The 26,920-nt window shown below is 45.5% G+C and overlaps 2 protein-coding genes across 2 annotated transcripts in view; one reads left to right on the forward strand and one right to left on the reverse strand.

Moving 5' to 3' along the window:
- Positions 1–13,073, reverse strand: part of bmp7b (bone morphogenetic protein 7b) — a 31,864-nt gene extending 18,791 nt beyond the window's left edge. The window contains exon 1 of the mRNA XM_076276384.1: positions 12,349–13,073. Coding sequence (XP_076132499.1) covers positions 12,349–12,748 — 400 coding nt within the window. The 5' untranslated portion in view covers positions 12,749–13,073. The remainder of the gene's footprint in view (positions 1–12,348) is intronic.
- A 6,248-nt stretch (positions 13,074–19,321) lies between these two features.
- spo11 (SPO11 initiator of meiotic double stranded breaks) lies at positions 19,322–26,366 on the forward strand. The gene is made up of 13 exons (XM_076275983.1): positions 19,322–19,443; positions 19,591–19,704; positions 21,053–21,141; positions 21,541–21,607; positions 21,844–21,952; positions 22,536–22,622; positions 22,940–22,976; positions 23,090–23,199; positions 23,442–23,541; positions 24,091–24,128; positions 24,563–24,639; positions 25,471–25,582; positions 26,247–26,366. Exons 1-13 carry the CDS (start codon positions 19,322–19,324, stop codon positions 26,364–26,366), a joined length of 1,182 nt encoding a protein of 393 aa, XP_076132098.1.
- The last annotated feature ends 554 nt before the right edge of the window (positions 26,367–26,920 follow it).

Consider the following 26,920-nt stretch of genomic DNA (forward strand, 5'->3'; position numbering starts at 1 on the left):
AGAGAGAGTAGCAGAGGCAGGGAGAGCTGAAGAGGCGGGATCTCAGGCACCTCCCCAACACCTCCGTCAGCGCGGGTCGAGAAACAGGCCGGGGTGACACGGCAGATTAGTGCATGTGTCTGTCCTGTGCGTTTGCACCGCGCGGGCCCCCGCCTCGGCCCACCTGCCGGCTTCCGCCCACCCGCAGGGGGGCACGTCACCCCTGCCCCCACCCCGACTCCGAGAGGCCCACCTTCCCCTCGCTCCTGAGAACCAGGAGGCTTTCTGGCCACCCTCACCAGGTGAAAAAGCACACGACAGAAGCAAATGCATTATTGCATGTGTTAACACGCGTGCACATGTGCCGCCCCTAAACACTCTCCAATCCAGACTATTCTCATTTGCTGTTCCCCGTTGATGGAACCAGAGCAGAGGCGTCCCTCTCTGTCTTCAAGAAGCTCTTGAAAACCCAGCTGTTCCGAGAGTACCTCCTTTCCAAACACATGTAACAACCCGACACACCTAACATGCACTTCTACCACCACCTCCACCAACTACATGCTAAAACGTAAACGTCTGTGCTTTCATCTTCTGGTAGAAGTATTTATGGTTGCATTTATTGTTATCTAAGGTCTCCTTAACCATGAAGCTTGAATGTTATTCTTCATTTTGTAAGTCACTTTGGACAAAAGCGTCTGCTAAATGAATACACACTAATGTGCTGTAAATGTATGAGTCTCCTTGCTTTCTGTTGGAGTGAATCTATGCACATGGCAAAACATTTGAGTAAGAGAGAAAGAATGGTGGTGAGTAAGAATGAGAGGGAGGAGAGGAGGAGAAGAGGAGAAAGAAAGAGAAGAAGAGGAGAAAGAATGGTGGTGAGTAAGAATGAGAGGGAGGAGAGGAGGAGAGGAGAAAGAATGGTGGTGGTGAGTAAGAATGAGAGGGAGGAGAGGAGGAGAAGAGGAGAAAGAAAGAGAAGAAGAGGAGAAAGAATGGTGGTGATGAGTAAGAATGAGAAGGAGGAGAGGAGAAGAGAAGAAAGAATGGTGGTGAGTAAGAATGAAAAGGAGGAGAGGAGGAGAAGAGGAGAAAGAAAGAGAAGAAGAGGAGAAAGAATGGTGGTGGTGAGTAAGAATGAGAGGGAGGAGAGGAGGAGAAGAGGAGAAAGAAAGAGAAGAAGAGGAGAAAGAATGGTGGTGGTGAGTAAGAATGAGAGGGAGGAGAGGAGGAGAAGAGGAGAAAGAAAGAGAAGAAGAGGAGAAAGAATGGTGGTGGTGAGTAAGAATGAGAGGGAGGAGAGGAGGAGAAGAGGAGAAAGAAAGAGAAGAAGAGGAGAAAGAATGGTGGTGAGTAAGAATGAGAGGGAGGAGAGGAGGAGAGGAGAAAGAATGGTGGTGAGTAAGAATGAGAGGGAGGAGAGGAGGAGAAAGACGGACGCGGGAGGAGGCCCATCTGGAGCTGCACAACACTGTTTGCTGCACTGACTCTCATGACATGTGACAGTTGTCCGATTACCAAGGCGACAGTTTCAAACAGCGAATCCTCCAAACAGCCCTCTCCTGCGCCGTGTGGCCAGCAGATCCCCCACCAGCAGGACGCACGCAACAAAGCTCACCAAAATAACAACACGCCTCACTCTTTCCCCACTCCTGCTCCCTCACCAGACAACAGAAAAAGAAGAAGGCTGAGCAGAACGAGTATGATGTTTGTGCACGTGTGCATGAAAGAGTGAGAGAGAAAGAGAGAATGTAGTATGTGTGTGTGTGTATGCATGCATGTGCATGTGTGTGTGTATGTATGTGTGTGTGTGTGTGTATGTGTGTGTGTGTGTGTGTGTGTGCCTGCAGTTTTGTAAGTGGGAGTATGGTTGAACAAGACAGATAAAGAAACTAAAAAAAAGATTCTTCTAATTCCTTCATGGGATTTAAACATCATACATAGTCCAGCCTTACATCAAATCATCATCCAAAAATGTATAAGCAAATAAGATGGTTGAAAGAGCCGCAGAGAAAGACAGAAAAAGAGAAAGAAAATGAGACGGACAGAAAAAGAAGAGACGGGCCTGATTGCTCAATGTTTGTCTATGGTCTGTGCTAAGGAACGGCTAACTGCCCGCTGCAGAGTGATAACCACGTTAGAACACTTCCTGCCCAGTGGCGACATGATGATGACATCAGCGCTAAGTGATGTATTTGTATTGTTTGAACGCCTCACAGTTCTCATTGGCTCTGGAGGCATAGAGGAGGCAGCACAGAAATGGCAGGGCAATTAAGTTCTGGAAAACAACCGCTAAATATGTCTCTCTCTCTCTGTGTGTGTGTGTGTGTATGTGTGGTGTGCGTGCGTGTGTGTGTTGGTGTTTGTGTGAGTGCTTATTCATTTATGTCTTTCTGTGTGTGTGTGTGTGTGTGTGTGTGCGTGTGTGTGTGTGTGTGTGTGTGTGTGTGTGTGTGTGTGTGTGTGTGCTGTGCGCATACAAAAATGGTAATTGCTGGTAAGGGCATTGAGTGTTTGCACTTGAGGCTGTTAATCTTGGAGATTCAGTGCGTGTCTGGCCCTTCCGACACCCTCTTTCACTCCTACCTCCTCCACCATTGGGGCGGCTTCCGGCCGTAAAGAGGCTTGGGCTTCGGGCTGCGCTCCACCACACGCCTGAGCGACTCTTATGAAAGTCAAATTGACATGGCGCTGAATGGTGGAGATGATTGAATGTGGGATACAATCTGAGCAAACACTCAGACCTCTAGTGAGTTAATGTACGCCCCCCCCCCCACCCCCTCGCTCTCTGTGGACAGTGCTGGACGTGTAACTCAAGCCACGATGCTGATCTGAAATCAGTCTGGGGCTTTTTTGATGAGCCTAACGAGTGAGTCTGGAGGCCGGAGCGAAGCCCAACCGGGGTCAGTATTTCTGTGCTGAGAGGCTTTATGACCACGGGCAGATGTCTGTTAGTCTCGTCTGGCTGCCTGGCTCTGCTCTCTCTCTCGTCCCCTTTTCTGATTCTGCCATCTCTAATTTAGCAGTCGGGCCGGCCGCCCTGGCCCCGCCTACTGCACCCAGCCAAGCCAGCTCTTATTATAGGCCTCAGGAGACTTCACGCAGTCTACGCAAATGTTTTCATAATTTATCCCCCTCTCCCAACACACACACACACACACACACACACACACACACACACACACACACACAGTGAACTCACACATCCACATGCACAAGCATAACTTTTAAGTATACATCATTACACAAACAGAAATACTCACAAACTCACACAAACACCTGTGTGACTACCCACTCTCTCACACATACTCAGACGCACACACACACACACACACACATGCACACACACACATAAACATGTGTGCCAACACTGATGGTAACACATTAAGTGTGCCCTCTGTTTTAAGAGCTTGTTGTTTATTTAGTTTAATTAGATCCAGCCCCTTTAAAAATAAATGAAATTTCAGCGTGGAATTCCGATGCCACTCCAAGCCTGCGGCTGGAGTCTTTCCCAAATAAACTGAAAATAAAAATTGCCACATCAAATCCATATTTCACACTAAATTGGCGTCATTTTTCAGCTCTTGTCATAAAAACCTGTACGCGTACAGTTGTGGCTGAACTTTAACAAGCTTTGATTTGGCTCTCCCTGACCCTCCTGAAATCTGTTAGACATTACAGCACTGCCTCATTGCCACTTCATGTTGGTCTGACCAGAGCTACTGAGGTGATAGCTGTCATATAACTGAAGCCCATAGGTTACATTAAATATGTTGATATTGATTATATAAACGAACACATATGTTATTGTAGATGTCTGGCAATGTTTATCTATTCATATCCATCCATTTGAGATGAGAGGTCACAGAGAGTGTTGAAGGAAAGCAGGGGTACTACAGAGATCTACTTAGGAACACTGTGTGTGTGTGTGTGTGTGTGTGTGTGTGTGTGTGTGTGTGTGTGTGTGTGTGTGTGTGTGTGTGTGTGTGTGTGTGTGTGTGTGTGTGTGTGTATGGGGATGGGGATCTGGTTTCTCTCCATCTCCATTTCTCCAATCCTTCTCCATTTGGTTCTGAAGCCCCCACAACCACCACCACCCCCCCCCAGGCCCAACCTGGTGTCCTCCGCAGGTCTGTCAGCACTCAGTGCCAGCCTGTAGCTGATGGGCCGGCTGGCCAGCAGCTGGGTGGTGCGCTGGGTCTCTGGTCCCCCTCACTCAGCAGCCCAGCGGCCCGAGAGAGAGCCCAGGGGGTTCGGCTCTAAATGGGGGATGTTGTGTTTATTTTAACAATGCGCCGGCGGGTCACTGGGTTGCTGCCTTTGCTCTGGCCCGCATCTGGGCTGTCTCATAATGGAGAGTTCACGCTACGCCACCTCAGAGGAGAGATGTGTGACTGTGGATGTGTGGATGTGTATGATGGTGTATCAGTACGTGTGTGTGTAAACATTAAATACATATAGAATGCATGCACACACAAAATAAATCTGACTTGACTTGACTTGACTCTACAAACACCTAAGTACAAACACAGGAACTTGCATTGAGGCTCCTTTGTGTATACTGTTGCCATGGCAACAATTACTATCACCATGGCAGCAGAGTGATACAACATTCCCTATGGTTCTGGGCTCTTACCTGCCTCTTGCCGCAGCAGCCCACCTGCACAGAGACCCACAGCGCAGAGCCAATGGGAGTCCAGCCATCCCTTAGGCAATGCATGTGTACGAGACTCCCTGTCTAGACAAAACTCTCTTCTGCTCTTCTCTCGTGTTTTCTCTTCCTCAGCTTTTTTTTCCAAAGACCTTCATCCATGTCATCTCATGTCATTGTTTGATCTGTTGTTTGTATGAAGTTTATTACATTTGGCTGGCACTTTCTTCATACATTTTTCAAAGCGCTTTAGATATATTTTTGAATAAAACTCTGAAAATTGGCAAAGGGTTACATCAATATTGACTCTACAAAATTCTTCTCTTTTGTGCCTGGGGGAAAAGAAACTCTCCTGTTTCCCCTCAGACTTCTCACTCTCCCAGAAAGACTGTGTTGGTAAACCTGAGTTAGGTGCCTGCCAAACTGCGACTTCTTCCCATTCCTCACACAAGTGGGTTACAATGTATGTCCCAGTACACTGTACAAAACTTCACAGGGGCACGGGGGCCAGAGGATGACTTTTTTAGCAACACTTCTAAGTTCACTTCCTCCACATAAATGAGAGGAGGCAGGTTCAAATGCCTCTCTGGCACACAGGACCTGCAGAATGTTATTTTCTCCTTTAGAAAAGCGAGGGAGTTGACTCCAGGGAGCCCATTTTAGCACGTGAAGTACTGATCGTGCAATTCCAGAGCATGAAAAACAAAAACCCAAAAGGAGAGGGGAAAGATATCGCTTTGAAAGTGTCAAGGCCAGGGGAAACAATCAGACTCAACAAAGGGAAACAAATGCCGTCAAACACTTCCTCTCCGCTCAACTGCCCTTGTAGTTACATGCAAACAGAGCTGCTTCTCTCCAATGCTGATAACTAAATGACACAAGGCTCCTTTTATCTCTGCACACATTTATGTCTCCTGAATTTGCTTTCATCGCTTGGAGTTTACTCCGTGACGTTGGACTTAAAGACCTTTGGCACTCTGCCTTGGCTGCTGGTAGGAGAATGAAGCATGCAAACTGGAATACCACAATGACTGGGAAAACCTCACTACTGGCCCAGAGCAGAGCAGTGCAACTTCAGAGGGCAATTACGCAAAGCATATGAGGGAAAGATGATGGAAGTGGAACAGATTGCTTTGGAATGGCTCTCGAATCTCATTACAAGGGGATCAGAGGAGCACACTGCAGGAAGAGTGCAGAGAGCATGGAGGGAGAATGGGAGAAGAGTGCGGTTGTTCTGGGCTGGATTGTAGAGGGGGGATTGTTGAGGACACTGGATTCTAATGAGATGGGGGGGGGGGCAAAATGCTGGGGATGTGGGCGAGCAGGGGGTCGATGTAAGCATAGTAGGGTGAGAACAGGAGGGACAGGGAGCGGGGAGACCTCCGAGAGCAGGGCAGGGTGGGGGTGGGGGGCACAGGGTGGAGGGCTGATGTGAACAGGGCAGAGAGAGAGGGTGAGAGGGAAGGAGGAGAGAGAGAGGGGGGGTTGCTGAGATCTGTGGACTTTGAGGAGATAAAGTTTCCCCACACAGCTGCTTTGGCCCGCAGATGTAGAGAAACATCTGTATTAACCTCTGGCTGTGTCCCAGGGGCGGCCTGCTGAGGGCTGGAATGTAAGGAAGGCCCTTCGACAGGGCTAGGAACGAGAGGAAAAAGACAGAGGGAGAGACAGACAGAGGAGGGGGGGCAAACAGAGAGAAATTAAATAAAACAGGAGGAGAGCTCTTCAGAAACAAGAAGCAATTTGCTTGAGGGCATGTAAGAGGAAAGTGGAATGGATTATGGACAATTAATGTGTTACAAACCAGTGATGCAAACATGATGATGATGCCTGCGTCAACAGACGTCAACGTGACATGACATAGTGCTTTACTTGTCTCCAAACTTCCCACTATCACTGTCAACTGTTCCATGACCAGCCTGATACTTACTCACTAAAACAAAACAAAAAGTTAACACATTTACAACTGGCATCATCACCACTCTTCAAATCACCACCATGACCAACACTAGCTGTGCAATCGGCCCAAATCATAGCCACCCATGATGCCCCTTTCCTGTAGGCGCATGAGTAAGGACACCGTGGCACAGCTCTCGACCGCAGCCGAAGATTAACATCTCCGAGCGCCATGACTGAGCCATGATGTAAACACTCTGGAGCGCCAATGTGTGTGTGACACAATGCTGCCTCGATGCCAACCCCTCCCCCCCCCCCCCCTCATAAAAATCCAAACAAATTTTGCAATTACACTGTTTTCCTTCCTCTCAACCATTCCCCCCCCCCCCATACACACACACACACACACACACACACACACACACCACCACCTCCACCCGCCTTAACCTGCCACTTAACACACAGGACCACAAAACACACAAAGCTACAAACAGTCTCACTACAGTGGCTGCCACTGGTGGTATCTCCGCAAGTTTCTCTGTGGAGATGTTTTGGGGTTCAGGGGAAAGAGGAAAGGGGGCAGACAATGCCTCGCAGCGCCACAATAGCTGCACAACATCCACCGCAATTAGCAACGTGACTCACTCAGTGTGTACTCAGCCCTGTGGTGCAGTGGTTCAGGTGCATGAGGAGTGGAGGATAACCTCAAACCTCTTTCTCCCTTTCCTTTTTCTTCATGTCTTGTTTCATTTCTTGCTCCCTCCGTAAATAATACAATGTACAGTGGGAAAGAGCCACAGGAGAGGCAAAGGAGCAATGGTTGGCAGAGTAAACAGGAGGGGGGCTGACTGCTTCAATTGTTTCATTTTGTTTTCCAATTATGTTTATTACAGTCTCTCCCACATCTGGCTGAAATCATTAGGGAACACAACTGCAACCAACATGAAGATTTTTTTTTTTTTTTAATCGTTTAAATTTAAAAAAGTTAAAACATTTTTGTTCATAATGCATGTGCACAGCTGTGCCAAAAGCAGCGCTTTATTTTACAATGGCTTCCCCCTGAGACTGCAGTGGAAGGCAGCTGATTCAAATCAGCAGTATTACCGACCCCGGGACCCATTAGGTTTTCTTTAATAACTCAAATGCCTTGAAGCAAGAGCTGTTGTTCCATCTCCCCCTCTTGCTCCCTCCCTCTCTCTCTCTCTCTCTCTCTCTCTCTCTCTCTCTCTCTGTCTCTCTCACTCACTCACTCTCTCTCATTCCCTTGCTCTCTATCTCTCTTTCCCTTCATCCTATCCGTCTCTGTTGCCTATATATACACAATGGACACGGGCATCCCCCATTAAACATTGCATGAGACCAGGGCACAGGATGAAACTGTGACTAACACTCTTGATAACACAGAGGAGGAAGGGAGACAACAGACAGCAAACAGCCTCATAAATGTCTGCATTGCGATGTGCTGACTGATGCCATGAAAGGTGAGGGCACGACAGGAGAGGCAGGGCATGCCAACCGACAAGCGCCATCCATTCACTCCCAGATCCTCCCACTGCGTGACCTGCTGGCAGTGGGCTGGGAAGTGTGTGTGTGTGTGTGTGTGTGTGTGTGTGGAGGGGGGAGAGGGGGTATGGGAAATACAAGTGACCTCACCGCTACTGAGTCAGTGGCTTGGACCGGGTAAGCTAAGACCGTGAGCCAAATCAGCCAGCTCTGAAACGGTGAGCGCTAGGCTAAGTGGCTACTGTAGGATGTAGTAGTAGCATTGCTGGATAGCAGGTATGTATGCTAAATCCTGGGGGGGGGGGGGGGGGGGGGTTCATGCCCCCCCACACAACAGTAGCTAACATGGAGGCCTAGCTAATTGAGCAGCTATGATTCTCTTGTTCTGACCCACTTTCCCTCTTCACTGGTGACTGTCTTCTGTCTCTCTCTCTCTCTCTCTCTTTCCCCCTCTGGATTTCAATTTCCCTCCTTGTTACTCTGTCTTCCCTGTAATTCATCTTTCCTGACGGCCTTCTTATCAATTTGACCTTATTTAACAGAAGCATACTATGTCACACATCACACAAGCAGGGCCTGGCGGCCACATTGCAGATAAAAGCTAGTGACTTAATGTCCTTAAATGTTACTCTGGGCAGAGTAAATAACTTTGCTATGCCCACCACCCTCATCCTATAATTCCTGTACCACCCCCTTTCCGACCTCTCCCCTTCCCAGACCCGTCCCGACACGCTCGGCTGAAGAGCGGGTGTGAGTGAGTGTGAGTTAGTGTGTGCGTGCGTGCGTGGGGGAGCAAATATCACAAAAGCTAAACAATAACTAATACTGCAGTGGACTCTAATGACCTAAGGTGTCATAAAACATAACAGACACGACTAATTCATGTGTATGGGTAGCTGAATTATTTGTTTGACAAAAAACAGCAGTTTTTTTGTTAGCTAGAAATAGAAAAAAATTCAATGTAAAACCGGCTCGCTCGTTGAGAACACATCCCATCAGCTGCTGTCAACCACAAATCAATATTTTTCAGAGTGCCAGCTAAACCAGATATGGCGAGAGAGAGAGAGAGAGATTTGCTACTCAGCATGTTCTTTGTCTTTGTAGGTCTGCTGTAGATCTTTCCAAAAAGTCTAGAAGTTGTCCAAGAGAGGCTGTTCTTGCACCCTGGAGCGCTGGGTGCACGCCCTCAGTGGCAGCGCGTGTTAGCGTGCTGCATGTGCCGTTTACATTCTAAATGTATGCCGTAAGCCATTTGCACAGCTGGGCTTTTTACTGAGGTGACTCAGAGACAGAGCGTCCCTTGCCCAAGGGTCCCAAAAACAGAGACCCACCCCTCAGCACACAAAAAAAACACCACCAAAACCCGCTCCGAGAGGAACTCTTAACACCACACTAAGCACAGTCTCAACCCTCGTCTGCACAGTAAAACTGACACGGAGACACACAAGGCTCATTGCTCAATACACAAAGTGCACAGTTGCTGTGTGACACTAAAAAAAGACCAATAAAATGACAATTCACAGGCCTGCAAATTCACAGCCCAGCAAAAGCCCAGATAACATTAATCATAAACTGGGCTGCGTAAACTGACTTTGTTTTTTTCTTTTGTCAGGTCAGGGAAGATCTTTTGATAATACCCAACCATCTCGTGGTAAAACCTGGATTCTGGGAGCTCAAAACCCTTCACCTCTTCGTCTTTTTCGCTTGCGAAACACTTGTCGAAAATTCCTGTCTTGCAAAACAAAGCCTCTTTAAGGCCCGTCTCTCACCCTCTTTCTGCAGCTTTTTAACAGGAGTATCTGTGAAATCAGATACTGAGCTGTTGTCATAATATTTAAAAGAGGGAATGCCACCCAGATTCATTCAGAAAAAAAGAGGCAGCTGTGGAGCATAACAGACACACACACACACACACACACACACACACACACACACACACACACACACACACACACTTTCCACATACCATTCATAAAGCTGCTGAGAGAGAGAAAAAAATCCACTCTATAATTGTGTGATTAAAATAAATGACAAACGTCCCAGCCTGTAATTTCAGAACAGAGATCTCAAATTAGACCCCAAAAAACCAATGAATAAGATAATCGGAGGAATAAACATTGCCGTCTGGGATTAGGAGTTTTTGCTGTCTTGACCATAGCGTTTTATAAATCAGCGCGTCTTCTGCCAGATTCAATGAGACCTCAGATCAGATCGCATCACGAGTTTCGGACAGGAGCGCCACAAAGCTTCCATTCTCTTTGGGGGAACACGCTACAGCTGGCTGTGACATCACAAAGACAAACGTCCATTTAAGTCTGGCGTGTGACATGGATAATTTGATATGTTGGGAATATGAGGGAGCATGGGGCCTGTTGGAGTGGACCTTTACTGAGAGAACCATGGTGTTAGAAGCAAGCTTGGCTTAGGCTTATCAAACATAGAAAAGTGACCAAATTACATAAATATTATTATGGAGTTAAGAAGCTAAAAGGGGCCTTGAAAGCACTTGATGGTCTCCCTGAGTCTCTGTTCTGAGTGTTCTTCAGTCTGTTTTAAATTTTTGTCTCTAACTGATATGAAACATCTTTGTTATGATTGACTGTCAGGCTTATGGGTCACAGATTTGAGAGGAACGAAAACATTGGTATCATATGCCTTATTTCACCGACCTCAGAATCTTTCTCTCTTTCTCTGCACAAAGTGCACTGGCCTGGGAGAGAAGAGAGGCCCTTGACTTTGTGAGCCGTTGTGGTCAAATCCATCTGTGTCAGTGAATGTTCAAAATAGGCACAATGCAGCAGTTGCCTCAGTAATTACACATTTCAGAATAGGAAACGCTGTCACCTCCCTTTCAGTTGCCAAAACACACCAACAATCATCTTTCCAGGATTAATCAGCTGCAGCTCTGAAGTCATCTTTTGGTCTGCCCTATCATTCAGATGTCTTGTGTTCAAACTTTTTTGGCTTAACTTCCCACATCAATGTTACCTCTTACAGGTCAAATAAACCTTATTCTCTTGTCAGTTGTGCTACAGACAACCTTTATACCACATATTTGTCACGCTGAGATATCACACACTGCAGAGCAATGTTTTCATTTAAAGTTGTTAAAGTATATGATATGACAGGTGAGGATGGTGTTTATTTAGTCTAAGACATCCAAAAAGAGCAGTGGATAAGATAAGACAGATGGTTAAGAAACGCTCACTTGCCAACTACAAGTGATTTAAAACAACTGTGGACTTCAGACTCACTAAGATAGGGTAATTTTATCTGCCCTTTAACGGAGGTTTCTTACGGAGATAAGAAAGAGTTCGGGGAGACTGCAAGTGTCATTCTTACAAAGACCGAACACCTGAAAACTGGCGACTGACACAGCTGTCGAAGAGACAAGAGACGGCACGGAATGTGACTCTGCTGGAATGGACTAAATTGCTACACTGGGCAAATATAAGTGTTTACCAAAGCAGGAGACTGAGAATCACGCCAAGGTTACTGCGTTAGGGTACTCAGATAAGTGGCCTAATAAAATCACTCATCAAATAGGCCAACGGAAAAAGTATTTCGGAGATGAAATATGCGAGCTATTTGGCACAAGACCACACAGAAATGAGAAAGAATCTCAAGCTCCTAGTAACCTGTGATGTTTCAATAACCTTTTCTAATTCGGGAAAAGTGTCAACCATTTCTGGCTTAGTAAAACAATTATCTTTGCCACTAAAATCAACAAAAACAGAGCACAAAATTGCTTTGCCTGTGACCACAGATGTATGGAAACACAATAGACTGTTATAGCGATTGTTATTGTGCTTTTTTTACTCTGCGTAAAAGTCACTTCTCTTTCCATTTTAAGAGGCATTATGCAACGATTTCCCACTACTTGAAGCAGGTTTATATGTAACTACTGGTATAATATTCGAATTAATTCGCAGGATATATGGCCATGTGAAGGACAGATAAACACACCTGTCGTTCCAAATAACCGCCAATACACTATTCATTTCTGTGGTCCGGGCCGCCATATAATGTAAAATCGCTTTCCCAATACTAGCCTACATTGCCAAAATACATGCGTTAGCGTTATAGCAAGACTATTATCATTTCCCAATTTTAATGTTGTTGTTTGTAAGGTTTTTGCATGGATTTTCAGTGGGATGTTTAAATTGCTACAATTCTATCCAAACTCCTCACTGCTGCTTCAAGACACAATACTTACGCACGCCAAAAATACACTTTTTTGTATTTTTGTCAGTTCAGTCAAAAGTAACGGCGTTCATTAGTTATTTAAAACAGGATCGCTAGACATGCAGGTGACCTACCTAAATTAACAAAGCTCATAACCATATCGGCGTCGTTAAGAAAGTTGTTGTCTTGCAGAGTCGCAATTGGCGGCCCTTGCGTCGTGAAGACAGGCTTGAATGGATACGGGTGTCCATCCTCATCTCCCTCCGTGGACATGGCATTGTAAAGGTCCAGCATGAACATCGGTGCGGCGTTGTGCTTCCCGTGGAGGTGCGGCCGTGGTCGATGCGGCAACCCAAGTATAGACAGAATCTCCCGCTGCATCTCTCGCCGCTCCTGACTCTTCAGTCGCCGGTGGATGAAACTCGAATGGACTTCATTGTCCAGGGTAAAGTTCGTGAATACTGTATCAGCCAATACACAGTATGCCCATACAAGTAAAAGTGCTGGAGTACTTTTATCCAGCAATACAGCCATGTTTTATCTAATCTAATAGGCTACTTAGCTGCAATGATAATGAGTTTAAAATATTTACCTTTGTATGTGCTTAACTACCCGAATCAACTCCTCATCCTCATTTTCATTTCATACTGAGGGACGAGTTCCCTCGCTGAAAAAAAGCCACAATACTCTCCACTCCACCACGTTATTGGTTAATCCCTGAACATCAAACACCGCGGTCACCTATAGACTGTTCGGGTTGTATATTGGATGATAGCATCCACTCTCGCCCTCAAGAGTATCTTCGCGTAGTCTAGTCGGTGCTGTCTCTCCTCTAGCTCACGCGTACCTCGGGAGTTTAGATGAGTTGCAGGGAGTATGATGCCTGTTCGGGGTTCACAGAAACTCCGAGGAGGCGCTATCTGCTGGGAGGGGCAGATGAGAAAAGCGATTAGCGTTCGTCTAAAGCGCGCTACCGAAGAACTGCGTGAACGAGCATGATAAGGGTGAAGTCAAAGGCGACACTTAAGGTTATCTTCATAGACGTTTATGTTTCACTCATGTCAAAAATCTATCGCATATCTTACAGTCAGCTGGTTTCTCACCCACACCTGTGCATTTTATTGATGTGTGATTAGGTGAATACCTTTTCTTCTCTGGCCTCTAATACGGTTTAACCATAAACAATCTGGATAGCTCGCATATCTTCGTGAGTGATAAAGGCTACAACTTCATAAAACAAAGACAATATTAATTTCGGTGAAGCACTAGGCTACTATATTTTCACAGAACACCATTCAAAACTGTTACAAATTACCAGAACAACGTTAACAGATTATTTTTCCTGGTAGGACAAGCATTTAGCCACAGCAACCTTCCCTCACATGCAGATAAACAAATAAACAACAATATGAAGAAATTACTCCACATGCACTAAACATATGCTATGAGCATCAAGGTCACAGCTGAACCCACAATGGTGTGGGCAATAATGACAGCAGTGGAGGGACAAGTCTCCTGGCAGGGGTATAGGGGGGGGGGGGGTGCAGATGTTTGGCAGCTGCCTGGTCCGCCCTCCTCAGTGACCCTTTGGCCTCAGCACCTCTTAAACACTCCATTTTAATGTAATGCTTTTGACCTTCTCCAGTGCTCCTCAATCACCCCAACTGGGCACACTGGTTCTGGGGGCCAGTCCTGACAGTTAATGGCCATATTTGGTTCAAACAGCTCTTTTTTTTCCTCTTCCTCCTCTTCCTTGCAATGGGATTCTTTTTATGACCTTGCCGCAGACATTTTTTGGGAGATACGACTAAATGGGTTTTTTTATGAGACCCATATTAAACACAGGCTCTAGTACAGGAACCGGACAGCCCCATATCACTGCAGCAGTCAGACCGCCCGAGCTGGAGAAGAAGATGGGGAGTGATGAATGGCTTGGGAATTATTTGTGTGTGTGTGTGTGTGTGTGTGTGGGGGGGGGGGGGGTCCCCCGATCTTCACTTCCCACTTGTGGTTGGTCTCCATTTCCAAATGGTTTATCTTGAGGCAAGCTCTGCCGTTACTCATTCACGTATATCCGTTTGTTACTCCATCACTTTCAGTGGTAGCCTGTACCATGTAAACACTGCTTTCCGGGTCCTCAGATAGAATCAGTGCAGGGCCGCAGGTGTTTACATGGAGGCGGTTTCTGATTGAGGACATGAAAGGGAAGGACATGGTTTCAGTTAAAGCTGTCCTCTCTGCTGGATGTGGAACCTCAAGCCCCCAACCCACCCCCACACCCCTGACTACCCCCGACCCTCCTCCTCTCCTCCCCCTCTGTTCTCCCATGTGCTCTAGTGAGTGCCCAGTGTAGAGCTGTCATTCTGGGGAAGGACAATAGGAACAGACCCCCCTTTGTTTGGATTCTGGGGGCCCTGGTGACCGGCACAGTAAACAGTGGGCACAGGCGAAATCTGGGCCTGGACGGCCACACTGAGAGCCTTTGACCAAGGGAAGTAAAGCAGAACAGGAGCCCAGTGGACAAACACCGGCTCACACCCCCTCTCACTTTCCCACCTCTCTTTTTGGTACACACACACACAGTACATAAACCAGAACACCTGCCATCCACAGACTTACAGTCAATGCACAGATGTCTTTACACACACAGACACACACACACACACACACACACATACATACATACATACACACACACACACACACACACACACACACACACACACACACACGTGTAAATGCGTGCACGCGCGCGCGTGCACACACACGCACACACACACACACACACACACACACATACACACACACACACACACACACAACCACACACACACACACACACACACACACACACACACACACACACACACACAGAAGAATCAATGAACGTTCACAAACATATACCTACTTGTTTTTTCGAAGTGTCCATTACACCTAAAATGGTTCAAGAGCTGGCAAACAGACAAACCTACATTTCATAATCCTCCATGAAGAGGCCCGTGCTTGTCTAAGCATCACTCCGGCGCGAGACTTCACACTGGCACTCGCTCATCCCATACCAGCAGAGACACCTCCGTCAGAGGGGCCCCGTCCTGACCGTCCTGACCGCGAGGGCAGCCAGCAGACAGCGGAAATGAGTAGTGTGACCCTATTGCCATTAACACTGAGGTTGGACTGAGCAGTTTTCGTGCCCTCAGGAGCAATGTGTTTGTCCCTATGTGTTAATCTGTCCACACAAATTCAAACCACACAAATTTGATTATCATGACAAGGTACATGCTCAGAGGTCCTCTTGACTATGTGGTTGCTTAATGGCAGCCATCCACTGCAGCTGTCCGTCCAGCGTGGCTTTCTTAAAAGAATTACTCTAATCCGTCCCTCCAGGACCTTGCAAGGGTTTGCTGTAATTGTTGTGGAGGAGAATTTGCAGTTAGAATTTTGCAGTTAGAATTGTGAATAGTGAATTCAGTTCAGTTTTTTTTAAATTATTATTATTTCCTGCAAATGGAAAAAATGTTCCTTCGATTTGGGGTTTGTTGGGATTATTGCGGCTATATGTAACTGGATTTTCGGAGGGAATTCTTAGAAAATGTGGTTAAAATTGTGATGATTTTTAATGGAAAATAAAGCAAATTGTCAATGACTTTGTGTATTAATATTGCCATAATAATACAGCATAATAACAATTCCTGGAAATCTTGAATGTGAGTTCCAGGCACTCTTCTCAACCCCACCCCAGCACAGCACTCTGATCTCGCCTGTGTATGTGTCTGAACACACACACACACACACACACACACACACACACACACAAGACTCCTGCAGGTTTGAGCATGACTCAGGATTTAAAAAGGTGCAGTTCTGGCAGAAGACGACTCGCGTGCCTCACCTCCCTCTCTCACAAGCTGTGAACCAACCTCTCCCCTTCTCTTTTCCGGTCTCCCATTGCATCCCCTTTCCACTCTGTCCACACTTGCTTTCTTCCCAACTCTTCCCCCTTTTTAGTTTTATAGCTCTGTGTTTTCGAATCTCGTTGGATTACGATGGCCACATGAAGGTCAGATTAATATTTATTTCACGAGATTGCCTCATGAGTCTCTGCAGGCAGCTCTCTTTGAAGGCCACAGGGTGCAGAGCAGTGGGATAGCACCGTGGAGGATACAGTTAAACTCCTCAAGGTAAACTGACCCCCCAAATGAAGCAGTGTGGGGTCAAGGGGTCAGAAGAAAGAGTGGAGATGGGGGGAGGGGATGGGGGTGGGGTCACAATAACCAACACCCCCACCCCTGTTCGGTTCAACCCGTCCGTACCATCCAGTCTGCATACTCGAGATGGGCCTCACTGTGCACTCCCCACGACATGGCGGCTTGTTCAAACAGGGCCGGCCAGGTGGGGCTGAGCAAAAGCAAATGTTGCCCTGCTCGTGTCTGACACTTTCGCAGCCTGCCGCGGGAACATATGAAACACAGCTGTGAGCCTGGGCAACGGGGAGGATAGAAATATGGCTTAGAACCTGTGTCTTTTATCATTTTGTGTGTGTGTGCAATGTGTTCTCAGACTTCCCTTTCCTTCTGTTTTCTTTTTCAGTGTGTTTTCAGCAGGTTTTTCCATGTGACAAACATAGCGTGTGTGGGACTTAATAATAAGACTGTATTTGTAACCTGCATGTTGTCTGTCTTAGCTATTTACAAATACATGCTTGTTTCAGGAAGGAAATATCTGGCTGAGGCATGGTGTCCATTAGCACAATAATTCTCCTTTCAAAGGCATGCTCTCTGACAACAGCCTGGTCTGCAGGTTTTCTCAATGGGCAGGCAGCCCGCTTAACGGGGCTCCTTAATGGGACTCTGGAGGTTAATTGGTCCAGCACCCATTGAGGGAGGGGTGGGGTGGGTGTTTGGGGGGGGGTGTCACAGTTTAGCTCTGTCTCTTAATACCACTCCCCTCTGAGCCCTTGATCTCATCACTCGATGAGGCTGTACGGATCTGTCAATCACAGCCCTCTGCAATCAGTCACTGCCTCCTTAGGGATGCTTCTTTGGGCCCCATTAGCGTCCGAGCGAGAGCTGCGTTTGGCAGAGGGCAGATGGAAAACAGCAAGGAGGGGCTGGGCGCAGGGGCCACAGAGCGGAGGGAGGGAGCTGGGGCAAAGTGGCTCTGTTTTCTATTTGTGGGGATTAAGTTGACAGATCTGTATTTGGTTTCTTAGGGGCCCCTTGGCCGAGGCTAATCCCCCTCACCTGCAGCGGTCGCCCACTAGCCCCCACCCCAAACCTTTCCCTTCCTTCCAGTGACCCCACAACCCTTCTCTCTCACCCAGCACAAACACTCATCTCGAGACAAGCGCATGACTGGCTGCACTCTGTCTCCACAGGTTAAAGCCTTACACTCCACACGGGTCGGTCGCTGTCCAAGAGCACAGGAGGAGTCCTTGGCTTACTCATAAGCAAACTCAAAGAGAGAGAGAGAGAGAGAGAGAGAGAGAGAGAGAGAGAGGAAGTTATGGCAGGAGAAGGAGAAGACGAACAGCTCTCACCCAGTGCAACCTTTCACGGACCACAGGGTAAGGTTGGGGTCTCTTAAAGATAGCAATTATCTAGTGATTAAGCTCAAGTGCCACGGAAGCAGCTTGTCACTGTCACTCAGTCAGCAGCCACAGAGAAAACTGCACTGCAAGTCTGAATGAGAGGCACCTTCAGGTCAAGCTGGACACAAAGCCCTGCCCTTTACAGACCACAGTGCTGTTCAGACACACACTCACACCCAGTAACACAAAAACTACACATGCAAGCACAGTCTGTCTGCTGGTTTTACAGTCCCAAAAGATCTATCTAAAATACCTCATATTTACCGACCGCAGATGCCCTCTGTTGCGCAACACCAATGCAATGTTAAACAAAGTAATGCAGCGACATCTCAAGGATCTTCAAAGCTTCTAATTGTCAGATCAGTGAGAGAACGGCCTGAGGGAGTCTTTAACTCACACATCTTGCCTTTTCGCTCCCTCTTTTCTCTTTCTGTCTCAGCGCTTTGGGCTGTCTGTGTCTGCGAGAGTGAGAGCGCGAGGCTGGTGTTTTTTTGGCGGGATGAAAGCCTTTGCTTGCGCTGCCCCGTGGTGTTGTCAGGCAGGCTGGAATTCGAGGGGCTCAGGGGTGGTTTAGCTGCAGGGGTCACAGAGGAGATGGAAAATGTTTGAAGGGTCTCGGGTCGAGAGCACACTGCAGCTGGCTCGGTGAGGTGTATTGGCCACACCCCTAATTAGAGCCAGTTATGACATATTTCAGAAAATTACAACCATTTCCTCATGTGTGGGACAACATCCATGTCAGTTTTTCGTTTACGCTAAGAAAGTATGTTTGTTCATAGGAAAAGAATGGCAGCAGATGTTGGAACAAGTGGAATGTGGCAGAGTGTGCGTGCGTCTATTCGTGTGAGAGAGCCTGTGTGTAAGAGACCTTTACCCAGGAGGGAAGGCCAGATGAAACAGAGCCCCCCAAAATAGATTGCACAACTGATAACCGCAGAGTTTATACAGACTAAGGATATTATGCTCTCAAGAATGTGTGTGTTCTCTTTTAGAGCATTTAAAAGATATTGAGGTTGCCTTTTGGATAATTAATATCTAAGTTGTCGTATAAATAATGTCTGGGAATCCAGACACTTGTCTCATGAAATGATAATAGTGCTCAAGGAGCGTTTGAATTCTTTGCCTGTATGATTAGAATAATAACCCAAACAGAACGCTGGAGGGCGCGCGCCGGAATAGAGAACCAGAGGACATTCAAGCAATAATTCTGTTTTCAGCCATATCAGTAGTTGAGACACGGTAGTTCGGATAAAATATAACTTTATAAAGGGTTTCAGTACATCCCCTGCTGTTAAGTGACATGAGTTCTGATGGTAGATGGTAGTTTTGCAGTTTATCTGACTGACTTACACCTTCAGGAGACCAAAGAACTTCCTAGCCTAAACCATCAACGTTAGCTAGCTAATGTCCATGCTTGATGTCGACTAGCTAAACACCTGACTAGCTTTGAATGTTGTAGCCAGAGAGAAGTTTGCAGCCAGTAAATTAAATTATCCAGTGATATTGCTTTACCTACCTGTATGTCGAATTTGAACATGTCTGAGCAGTTCCTTGAGGTAGATAGGTTACGCTCTGAACTGTTACAAAACATTGAAGAAGTTGACAGTGCATCCACAACTGTCAATGAAGAATCCTTTTCTAGGTAGGCCAATGTTAGCTAACGTTACTAGTTTGATGATTTGAACCATGTCAGGATTGCGGGAGCTGTCATTCTCTGCATGTTGTCGAACCTCAGCTTTGTACCAGTATGCTACAAAGTAACATAATGTATTTGTATCTCATTTCCAAGCCAGGATATTTTGACGCGAATCGAGGGTGTAATCCTTGACATTATAAAAAGTTTATCCAAAGGGGAAGCACCAGTGCTGGTCCTGCAAAATCGTAATACTTGGTCTAATGTAAGGTAAGACATTTCTGTCGTTTTTCCGGATCTTACAACATCTTACGTTTTCATCAGATGGTTATTTATAATCACTATTATTGATAGATATATTAGATATAGGTTTATGTGGTTAACTGCAGCAGCTTTGTCAAAGCCATAAGCGAATAAGCTAATGTTACAGGTTGTAAAATGTGATTTACTAGTCTTAATGGATAGGACCATACTGTCCAAAGAGCTTTACAATCTTACCTGTCTTACATGGTATCAGTCAGCACCTTACATTTGGGTGTTAGGAAAGACACAAAAGAAATAGAAAAAAACACATTTATGGAGCCACCTTCAGTCCTGAACCTTGATCCCTGAAGCTTAATAACTTCCTGAGTCTAAATAGGTGTCATTTCTACAAAGGATTAGCAACACACACTGCACATGCTCTAACTTTCCCTCTCTCTCTCTTGTCTCTACACACTCAGGCACACACACACACATAAACACACACTCACAAATCTGGTGTTCTGCAGAGGCTTTTAATGTGCACAGTGCGGAGACCTCATGCATAGAACAAAGCAACTTGTCAAGTTGAATTTGCATCAAACCCCGTAAAGGCTTAGAGCACATTTCAGCCAGGCCCTTTCAAAGTCCCAAATCTGACAGCCTGGAAAGCAAAAGTTTCTCAAAGGAAATGCCAGGATGTTTAAGCCCAGTAACACCCAACCGCAACCCCACTGCCACCCCTTCACTCTCACACAGGTTACATTACATTCCATTTCTATTTAGCAGGTTTGTTTATTCAAAGTGACTTATAGGACACATGACAGCATATATTTTTACGTGTTTCCTGGAAATGAATCCCATGACCTTTCTATTGCTACTGGTTAGCAAACTAGCACTAAACTAGCCACAGATAGGAAAGCGTATTATTATTTAAACTAAACATACTTGAAGTTATGGGAGTAAATTCATCTGCTGCTTTGGCTGTATGTTTTTCCTTTCTGTTTTATACAGCTTTGCACAAATTTGAACGATTTGTGTTTTAAGTATGCTGCAGAAATAAACAGGATTGTGCTCAATTTATTATCTCAGTAACAAGAATAATAGTTTTGTAGATTTAAATTGCCTGGCACATAGGCAGCCTACTGAATAAAACTGTTCCCATCTGATAGCTAAATGGATCTAGATAACACCTCAGTATCACTTAAGAGCTCCACTTAAAACACTTCCGAGTAAAAGCATGTTGTAAAGAAAAAGTTATCCCTCTGGAACGAGAAAGACCTTTTTGAGAAAGAGTTTAGTCAGGTCATTTCAGCAGATTGATGATTATTTGTTCTTGTCTTGTTATTGTTTGCCTTCTGAACACTCCCGGTTGAAGCTTTGACAGTGCCGTGGGCCTTCACATGAGCTCAGAAGCCTCCGTCAGCACCATCCGCAGTGACTGCGCCTCCTCCGTCAACAGGTTTGGTGAGAAAACCCTGAAATGAGCCAATTATGCCAACAATTCTCCAAGCGAAGCAAAAGCTCTCTAGCTGCTGTCTGCCGTTTTCCAGCACTGGATTCGATTAATAGGTCCATTTTACCACTCTAATCCATTTCCTCAGTGGTAAGTGATTTGAGATTAATGAAGACACATTACGATGAGGCGGTTACAAAATAGTGTATTCAGGCATGCGTTCCTGGGGTGTGCCGCAAATCAAGCTAATTCATTCCTTATTGTTATCATGGCAAAAAAAGTCACGCTGAAATGTATTAAGACATCACATCAAAATCCTGTGAGAGATTGTGAGGATGTGAAGTTTGAGTACTTACAGCATGCATTGGTTAAAATGAGTCTAATTTATTGCATATCGTCTGTGTTTGCAGCATTAATTCTGAAAGTCCTCTCAGCTATTTACAAACTCGTCCAGAGTAACTCCTACGCGACGAAAAGGTTGGTTGAACCAGACATTTCAGTAGTAGCCTATTTTTGTTCCGTTTGTGCTGCGTTGATGGAGTGTTTTCAGTTTAAAGAAGACTCCTCGCTGTATTGATAGATCACCTTTAGAGATCAAACGCAAAAAGCGATGCCAAAAGTAGCAGATAAAACCTGAGGTTGAAACATTGGATGTCTCTGCAGTGATTTATCGCCCTCTCCTACATGAAAGAGGTGTTCTTTGCGCTTTACAGGGACATTTATTATAACGACACACAGCTGTTCCGCTCCCAGAAGACGGTGGACGCCATTGTGGATGACATCTCATGTATGCTCAAGGTCCCGCGCAGAAACCTCCATGTGGTGTGTGTGTGTGAATACTTGATATGTTTTATAGAGTGTGTTTGTGTTAGGAAGGAGAGATGGGATATGGCAGAAAGTATGTTTACTGCGAGTGTACATTGATACATACATCACATTTTTTAATTATTGCTGTATTGTTTATGTTCTCTCTCACACATGCACACAGATCCACATGTTCTCTGTCAGAATCCTCTGGCACACAGAATCACATACGTTCAGCCTGTTTCAGTTTCACATCTCTCGCGTGCGCACACACACACACACACACAAAAAGGGGAGAGAACACATTTATGTTTCCTTATATTAAGTAGAACCATTCTTGTCCGGGGTAAAGTGTGGTTTGATCTTTCTTGTTATGATTATTTCAGCTTTTCGACGGTTTAGTTTTGGCATTCATGAAGAAACACCTGTGTGCTGGGGTTCTTTTGTTTTATTGACACCATGGAGTTTTGATGATCAAGTTCCAAAGAATGTTAACCTTTGTGAGAAAGTATGTGTTTGAGACTGTTTGTGAAATTCTTTATCTGTGTCCATGTGAATGTAATTGTGTGTGTGTGTCTGTGTGTGTGTGTGTGTGAAACAGCTTTCCACATCAAAAGGGTTCATCTCTGGTGATCTGTGCTATTTGGAAGAAGATGGTACCAAAGTTGACTGCAGCTCCAGTTCCACTGTACGTTGAAGACTTATCTATGAGTTTTTACTGAAGAAGTAATTCAGTATTCAATTGCCTTGCTCTCTCTCCTCTCGCTGCTCAATGAAAGGAAAGCCATGCTCTTAGCCAAAAAGTATGACATCACTTGCTCATACTCTCTGGCCACAATCCCCAAGTTCAACCCACATACAAATCACTAGCTTAAACAGCTCAGTCATCCACAGGGAGAGATTACATTGTTGTCTAGGTGACATGGTTCAGAGATTGATTAATGAGGATATTTTGATTTGGAGGAACGTTTAGACTAATTTAACCAATTTCACTCTCATTTGCAGGCCATTCCTGTTTCATCTAACGTCTGTGGAATAAGGAGTATCCTTTGTCACATTATCCATTGGTATTGATCCCTGGTTGAATATTCACAAGGGAAAGCCACCATTGCACACCTGTGAAAACAAGCCATTTGTCTCCTCAACCCGTGTCAGATATTGCATCATCTGCTAAGTTTGTTCTGATTGTGGAGAAGGACGCAACATTCCAGAGGCTGCTGGATGACGACTTCTGCACTAAGCTGTCTCCATGCATCATGATAACCGTAAGAGCAGAGGCACTTCCATATCTGAGCTATGAGCTGTGGAAGTCTTCACCACCTGTTGTTCCTGCACCGTCCCTGTTGTTAGTCAGGTTCCTCCCTGATGTGATTGAAAAATGTTTTGTAATTAATGGGTTGCCTCTTCTCGATGTTTTTCTCTTCCTCTTTCCTCGCTCTCTTGTAATCTGTCTCTCTGTCTATCTTTTCGTCTCTCTTCTGTCGCTCTGTGCCCCCGGGGTCATCAGGGAAAGGGTGTCCCTGATGTGAACAGCAGGCTGATGGTGCGCAAGCTGTGGGACACTCTGCACGTCCCCATCTTTGCACTGGTGGACGCAGACCCACATGGTAAGCAAATGCACTCACTCGTTACATAGACTTGTTTCACATATGCCATGAGCATGTTTCCTTGTTAACACTCAAGTCCATATACATGCACAAACACATACGCACAAACACATACACACATACATACACTCACACACACAAACAAAGAGTGAAGAAGGCAATGCTTATGATAAAACCTCAGAAGACATTCACGTTTTTTTCACGTGCATGTTTTTAAGCAGGCACACACACACACACACACACATACACACACACACACACACAAGGGCCTTTGCGTGTCCACTGGGCTGACACACCAGACCCTTGAGAGCTCTCTGTACTCATCATCGGCTGATCTGGGGATAGTTAGAGGTTCGGCGTGATCTAACACCGCCAAATGCCTGAGGCCCCAGGACTCCCTCTGACGCTGCCACTCTCAGTGACACCCACTTCCTGACCCCTGCGTGTAGAAGGGCCCTGCCGCATGTTCACTACCAATTAGGCGCTCCCGTGGGAACACAGCCTGAGCATGGCACTGATTGCTCAGAGTCTGCCTTTCTCTGTTCCCAGGAATCGAAATAATGTGCATCTACAAGTATGGATCAGTGGTGAGTGCTCCGCCTGCTCTTTAAGTGCATTATCCAGTGAACCCTGTGCAATGTCTGTTTAAGAGGGATATGTAATTACTCTCCCCTCTTTGTGGAAAAAATACAGAAATTGCCTGTGTGTGTGTGTGTGTATGTGTGTGTGTGTGTGTGTGTGTGTATGTGTGTGTTTTCAAAAACATATGAAGTTACCATGTGGAAAAGTAAAGTATTTCTGCATGTGTGTGCACATACAGGCAAACTCCCAGGACATGTTGGGGTGTGTGTCTGCATGCACATTGGTACATGGATGTACATGTATTCTCATCTGTGTGTATGCCTGTGTGCATGTGAGTGTATGTCCATATTCAAGTCATTGCATGAATGTGTGTGTGTGTGTGTGTGTGTGTGTGTGTGTGTGTGTGTGTGTGTGTGAGTGTGTGTGTTTCTCTCCTCAGTCTATGTCGTTTGAGGCGCACAACCTGACCGTTCCCAGTGTGCTGTGGTTGGGGCTCCTGCCGTCCGACATTGAGAGGTTGGGAAAGAGGGCTCATTACTCCGCTCTGTGGCTTCCACTAGACTAGGCCTCTTAGCTCTTTGTTTTGGTTTGTTTTTTTTCGTCGCTGTTGCCTACTGCTCTTTCCTTTTAACCGGCTATTTTTAAGCATGTATGCCAATGTTCATACGCTTAAAATGGGCTTTGGGGGAAAGAGGGGGATCTGTGCATAAAATGAAGCAGTGGAACCACTTCCTATGTTGTGGTCATGGTAGTTTGAGCCATGCACTGCAGGTGCACAGAGCAAGGAGCTACCCAAGTTGGTGTGGTCAGAGAATATTTTTTATCAAAGAGCACAGATTTCAGCACACTTTCAGTCAAAAAGGAGAAAGTGTGTCATGTCGAAATAGGCATCACAATATGAGCAAGTAATAGTGATTAGTCATTCATGTGCATCACAAACTCATTTAATAGTATTTTACCATCCCATGTAAAGTTAAGCAAAATGTTATGTCCGCCCTATACATATTTTTTTAAGAACTTAAGGGCCGTTCACACCAAGAACAATAACTGTAACGATAAAGGCAAATGAATATGAAAAACGATATCGTTGGGGATCACTTTCAGACCAATTTTGAGATCAATAAAAAGCTGACAGACAATCAAAATCAATCAAGTTTCAGACATCACATTCATCAACATGAAGAGAAACTTTTCTTATGGCTGGTCAGTGTGGACACATATCGCCATAGTTACAGTCTTATCTTTATAGTTATTGTTCCTGGTGTAAACGGCTCCTTTACCATTGAAGTGTGTATGTATGATGTCTGAGGGGCTCAAAGTGACTGTGAGGATGTTGCTGGTCCCCAGACTCCGGGTGCCACAGGAAGCTCTGATCCCGCTGAGTCGAAGCGATGAGAGCAAGCTGCGGAGCCTAAGGAGGAGGCCGTACCTCAGCTGCCAGCCCCAATGGGACAAAGAGGTGAGGGGGACAAGAGGGAGGGGGGCATATGGGGTAAAATATGAGGGGATGACACCCCCCCCCCCCCCCCCCCCCCCAATAATCAAAACTGTCCAATGCAACCCTTCCGCCACCACCACCACCAATAATCTTATCATCATAATGAATGAAACTGTTAAAGAGCATGATGAAGTGTGGAGCTCAAGCCACCCCCAGTGGGGAATGGAGAGATTGAACCAAAAGAGAGAGAGGAAGAGGGTAAATACCCACTTACTGTACACTGTAAACAACCTGGTGTAAATACCCAGTTACAGCAGACTGTAAACAACCTCATGAGAGCATGGTGTTTACCTGTAACCCATGCATTATCCTCTACCAGCATATAGAGTTTGGAGTGAAAAAGCAACAGTAGTTTTGTTTTAGCGGAAGGAGGTGGGTCACGGCACATATTTTCCCTCTCCAAATATGTGTGGGGACATCTCAGGTGTTACACATCACAGAAAAATGTTGGACTAATACTAGAGTGTGCCTTGGTATGCTCAAGGAATAGTCTGCTTTCCTACGTAGCTAAAGAACGTACAGTAAACAAAACATATGTACACAAGTCATATGTGATCCAAAGTCATTAATGCAGCTGTGGGTTGTTTTCTGTGTGTGTGTGTGTGTGTGTGTGTGTTTGTTTCAGATGCAGATCATGGAGAGACTCAAGCATAAAGCTGAGATCCAGTCTCTGGCCTCCATAGCCTCTGATTACCTGACACGCGTCTACCTGCCAAACAAGCTGCGATATGGGGGTTGGGTGTAAGCTTACCACCTCCTGCTGGAGAAACTACATAACTAACCTCTAACAATACCAATCAGTCGTTTTTCTGCATGTTGCATTGCTATTGGGACTAATATGTAATAACCTTCATTTGTGTGACAGTATTGAAGTATAGTATGTTACTGGAATTGTTCTTTTCCTGATCGAATACATTTGAATTTAGTAAATAAGACCAAAACTGGTCAAAACCAATGCCTTTCTCTATTGACAAGTATTTCACCATTTGTTTGTTACTGGAATTGTTCTTTTCCTGATCAAATACATTTAAATTTGGTAAATAAGACCAAAACTGGTCAAAACCAATGCCTTTCTTTATTGACAAGTATTTCACCATTTGTTTGTTACTGGAATTGTTCTTTTCCTGATTAAATAAATTTGAATTTAGTAAATAAGACCAAAACTGGTGCTTTTCTTTATTGACAATAAAATATCATACACTCAAACAAATGAGTCATTATTAGACCAACATATAAATTAAAACAACATCAGATCCAGGGTTCAGGAGTAAAATGTAATGTGGAAACAGTGGAAATATA

This window comes from Alosa pseudoharengus, unplaced genomic scaffold, assembly GCF_046254945.1.
Source record: "Alosa pseudoharengus isolate Yale_2024_CS ecotype anadromous, Long Island Sound unplaced genomic scaffold, YU_APseudo_1.1 YU_APseudo_1.1_scf_9, whole genome shotgun sequence".
NCBI lineage: Eukaryota > Metazoa > Chordata > Actinopteri > Clupeiformes > Clupeidae > Alosa > Alosa pseudoharengus.

Coding starts and splice junctions, on each gene's coding strand:
- spo11 (XM_076275983.1), top strand. CDS start 19,322: ATGTCGAATTTGAACATGTCTGAGCAGTTCCTTGAGGTAGATAGGTTA. Junction 19,705..21,052: donor AATACTTGGTCTAATGTAAG/GTAAGACATTTC, acceptor TCCCGGTTGAAG/CTTTGACAGTGCCGTGGGCC. Junction 21,608..21,843: donor AACTCCTACGCGACGAAAAG/GTTGGTTGAACC, acceptor TGCGCTTTACAG/GGACATTTATTATAACGACA.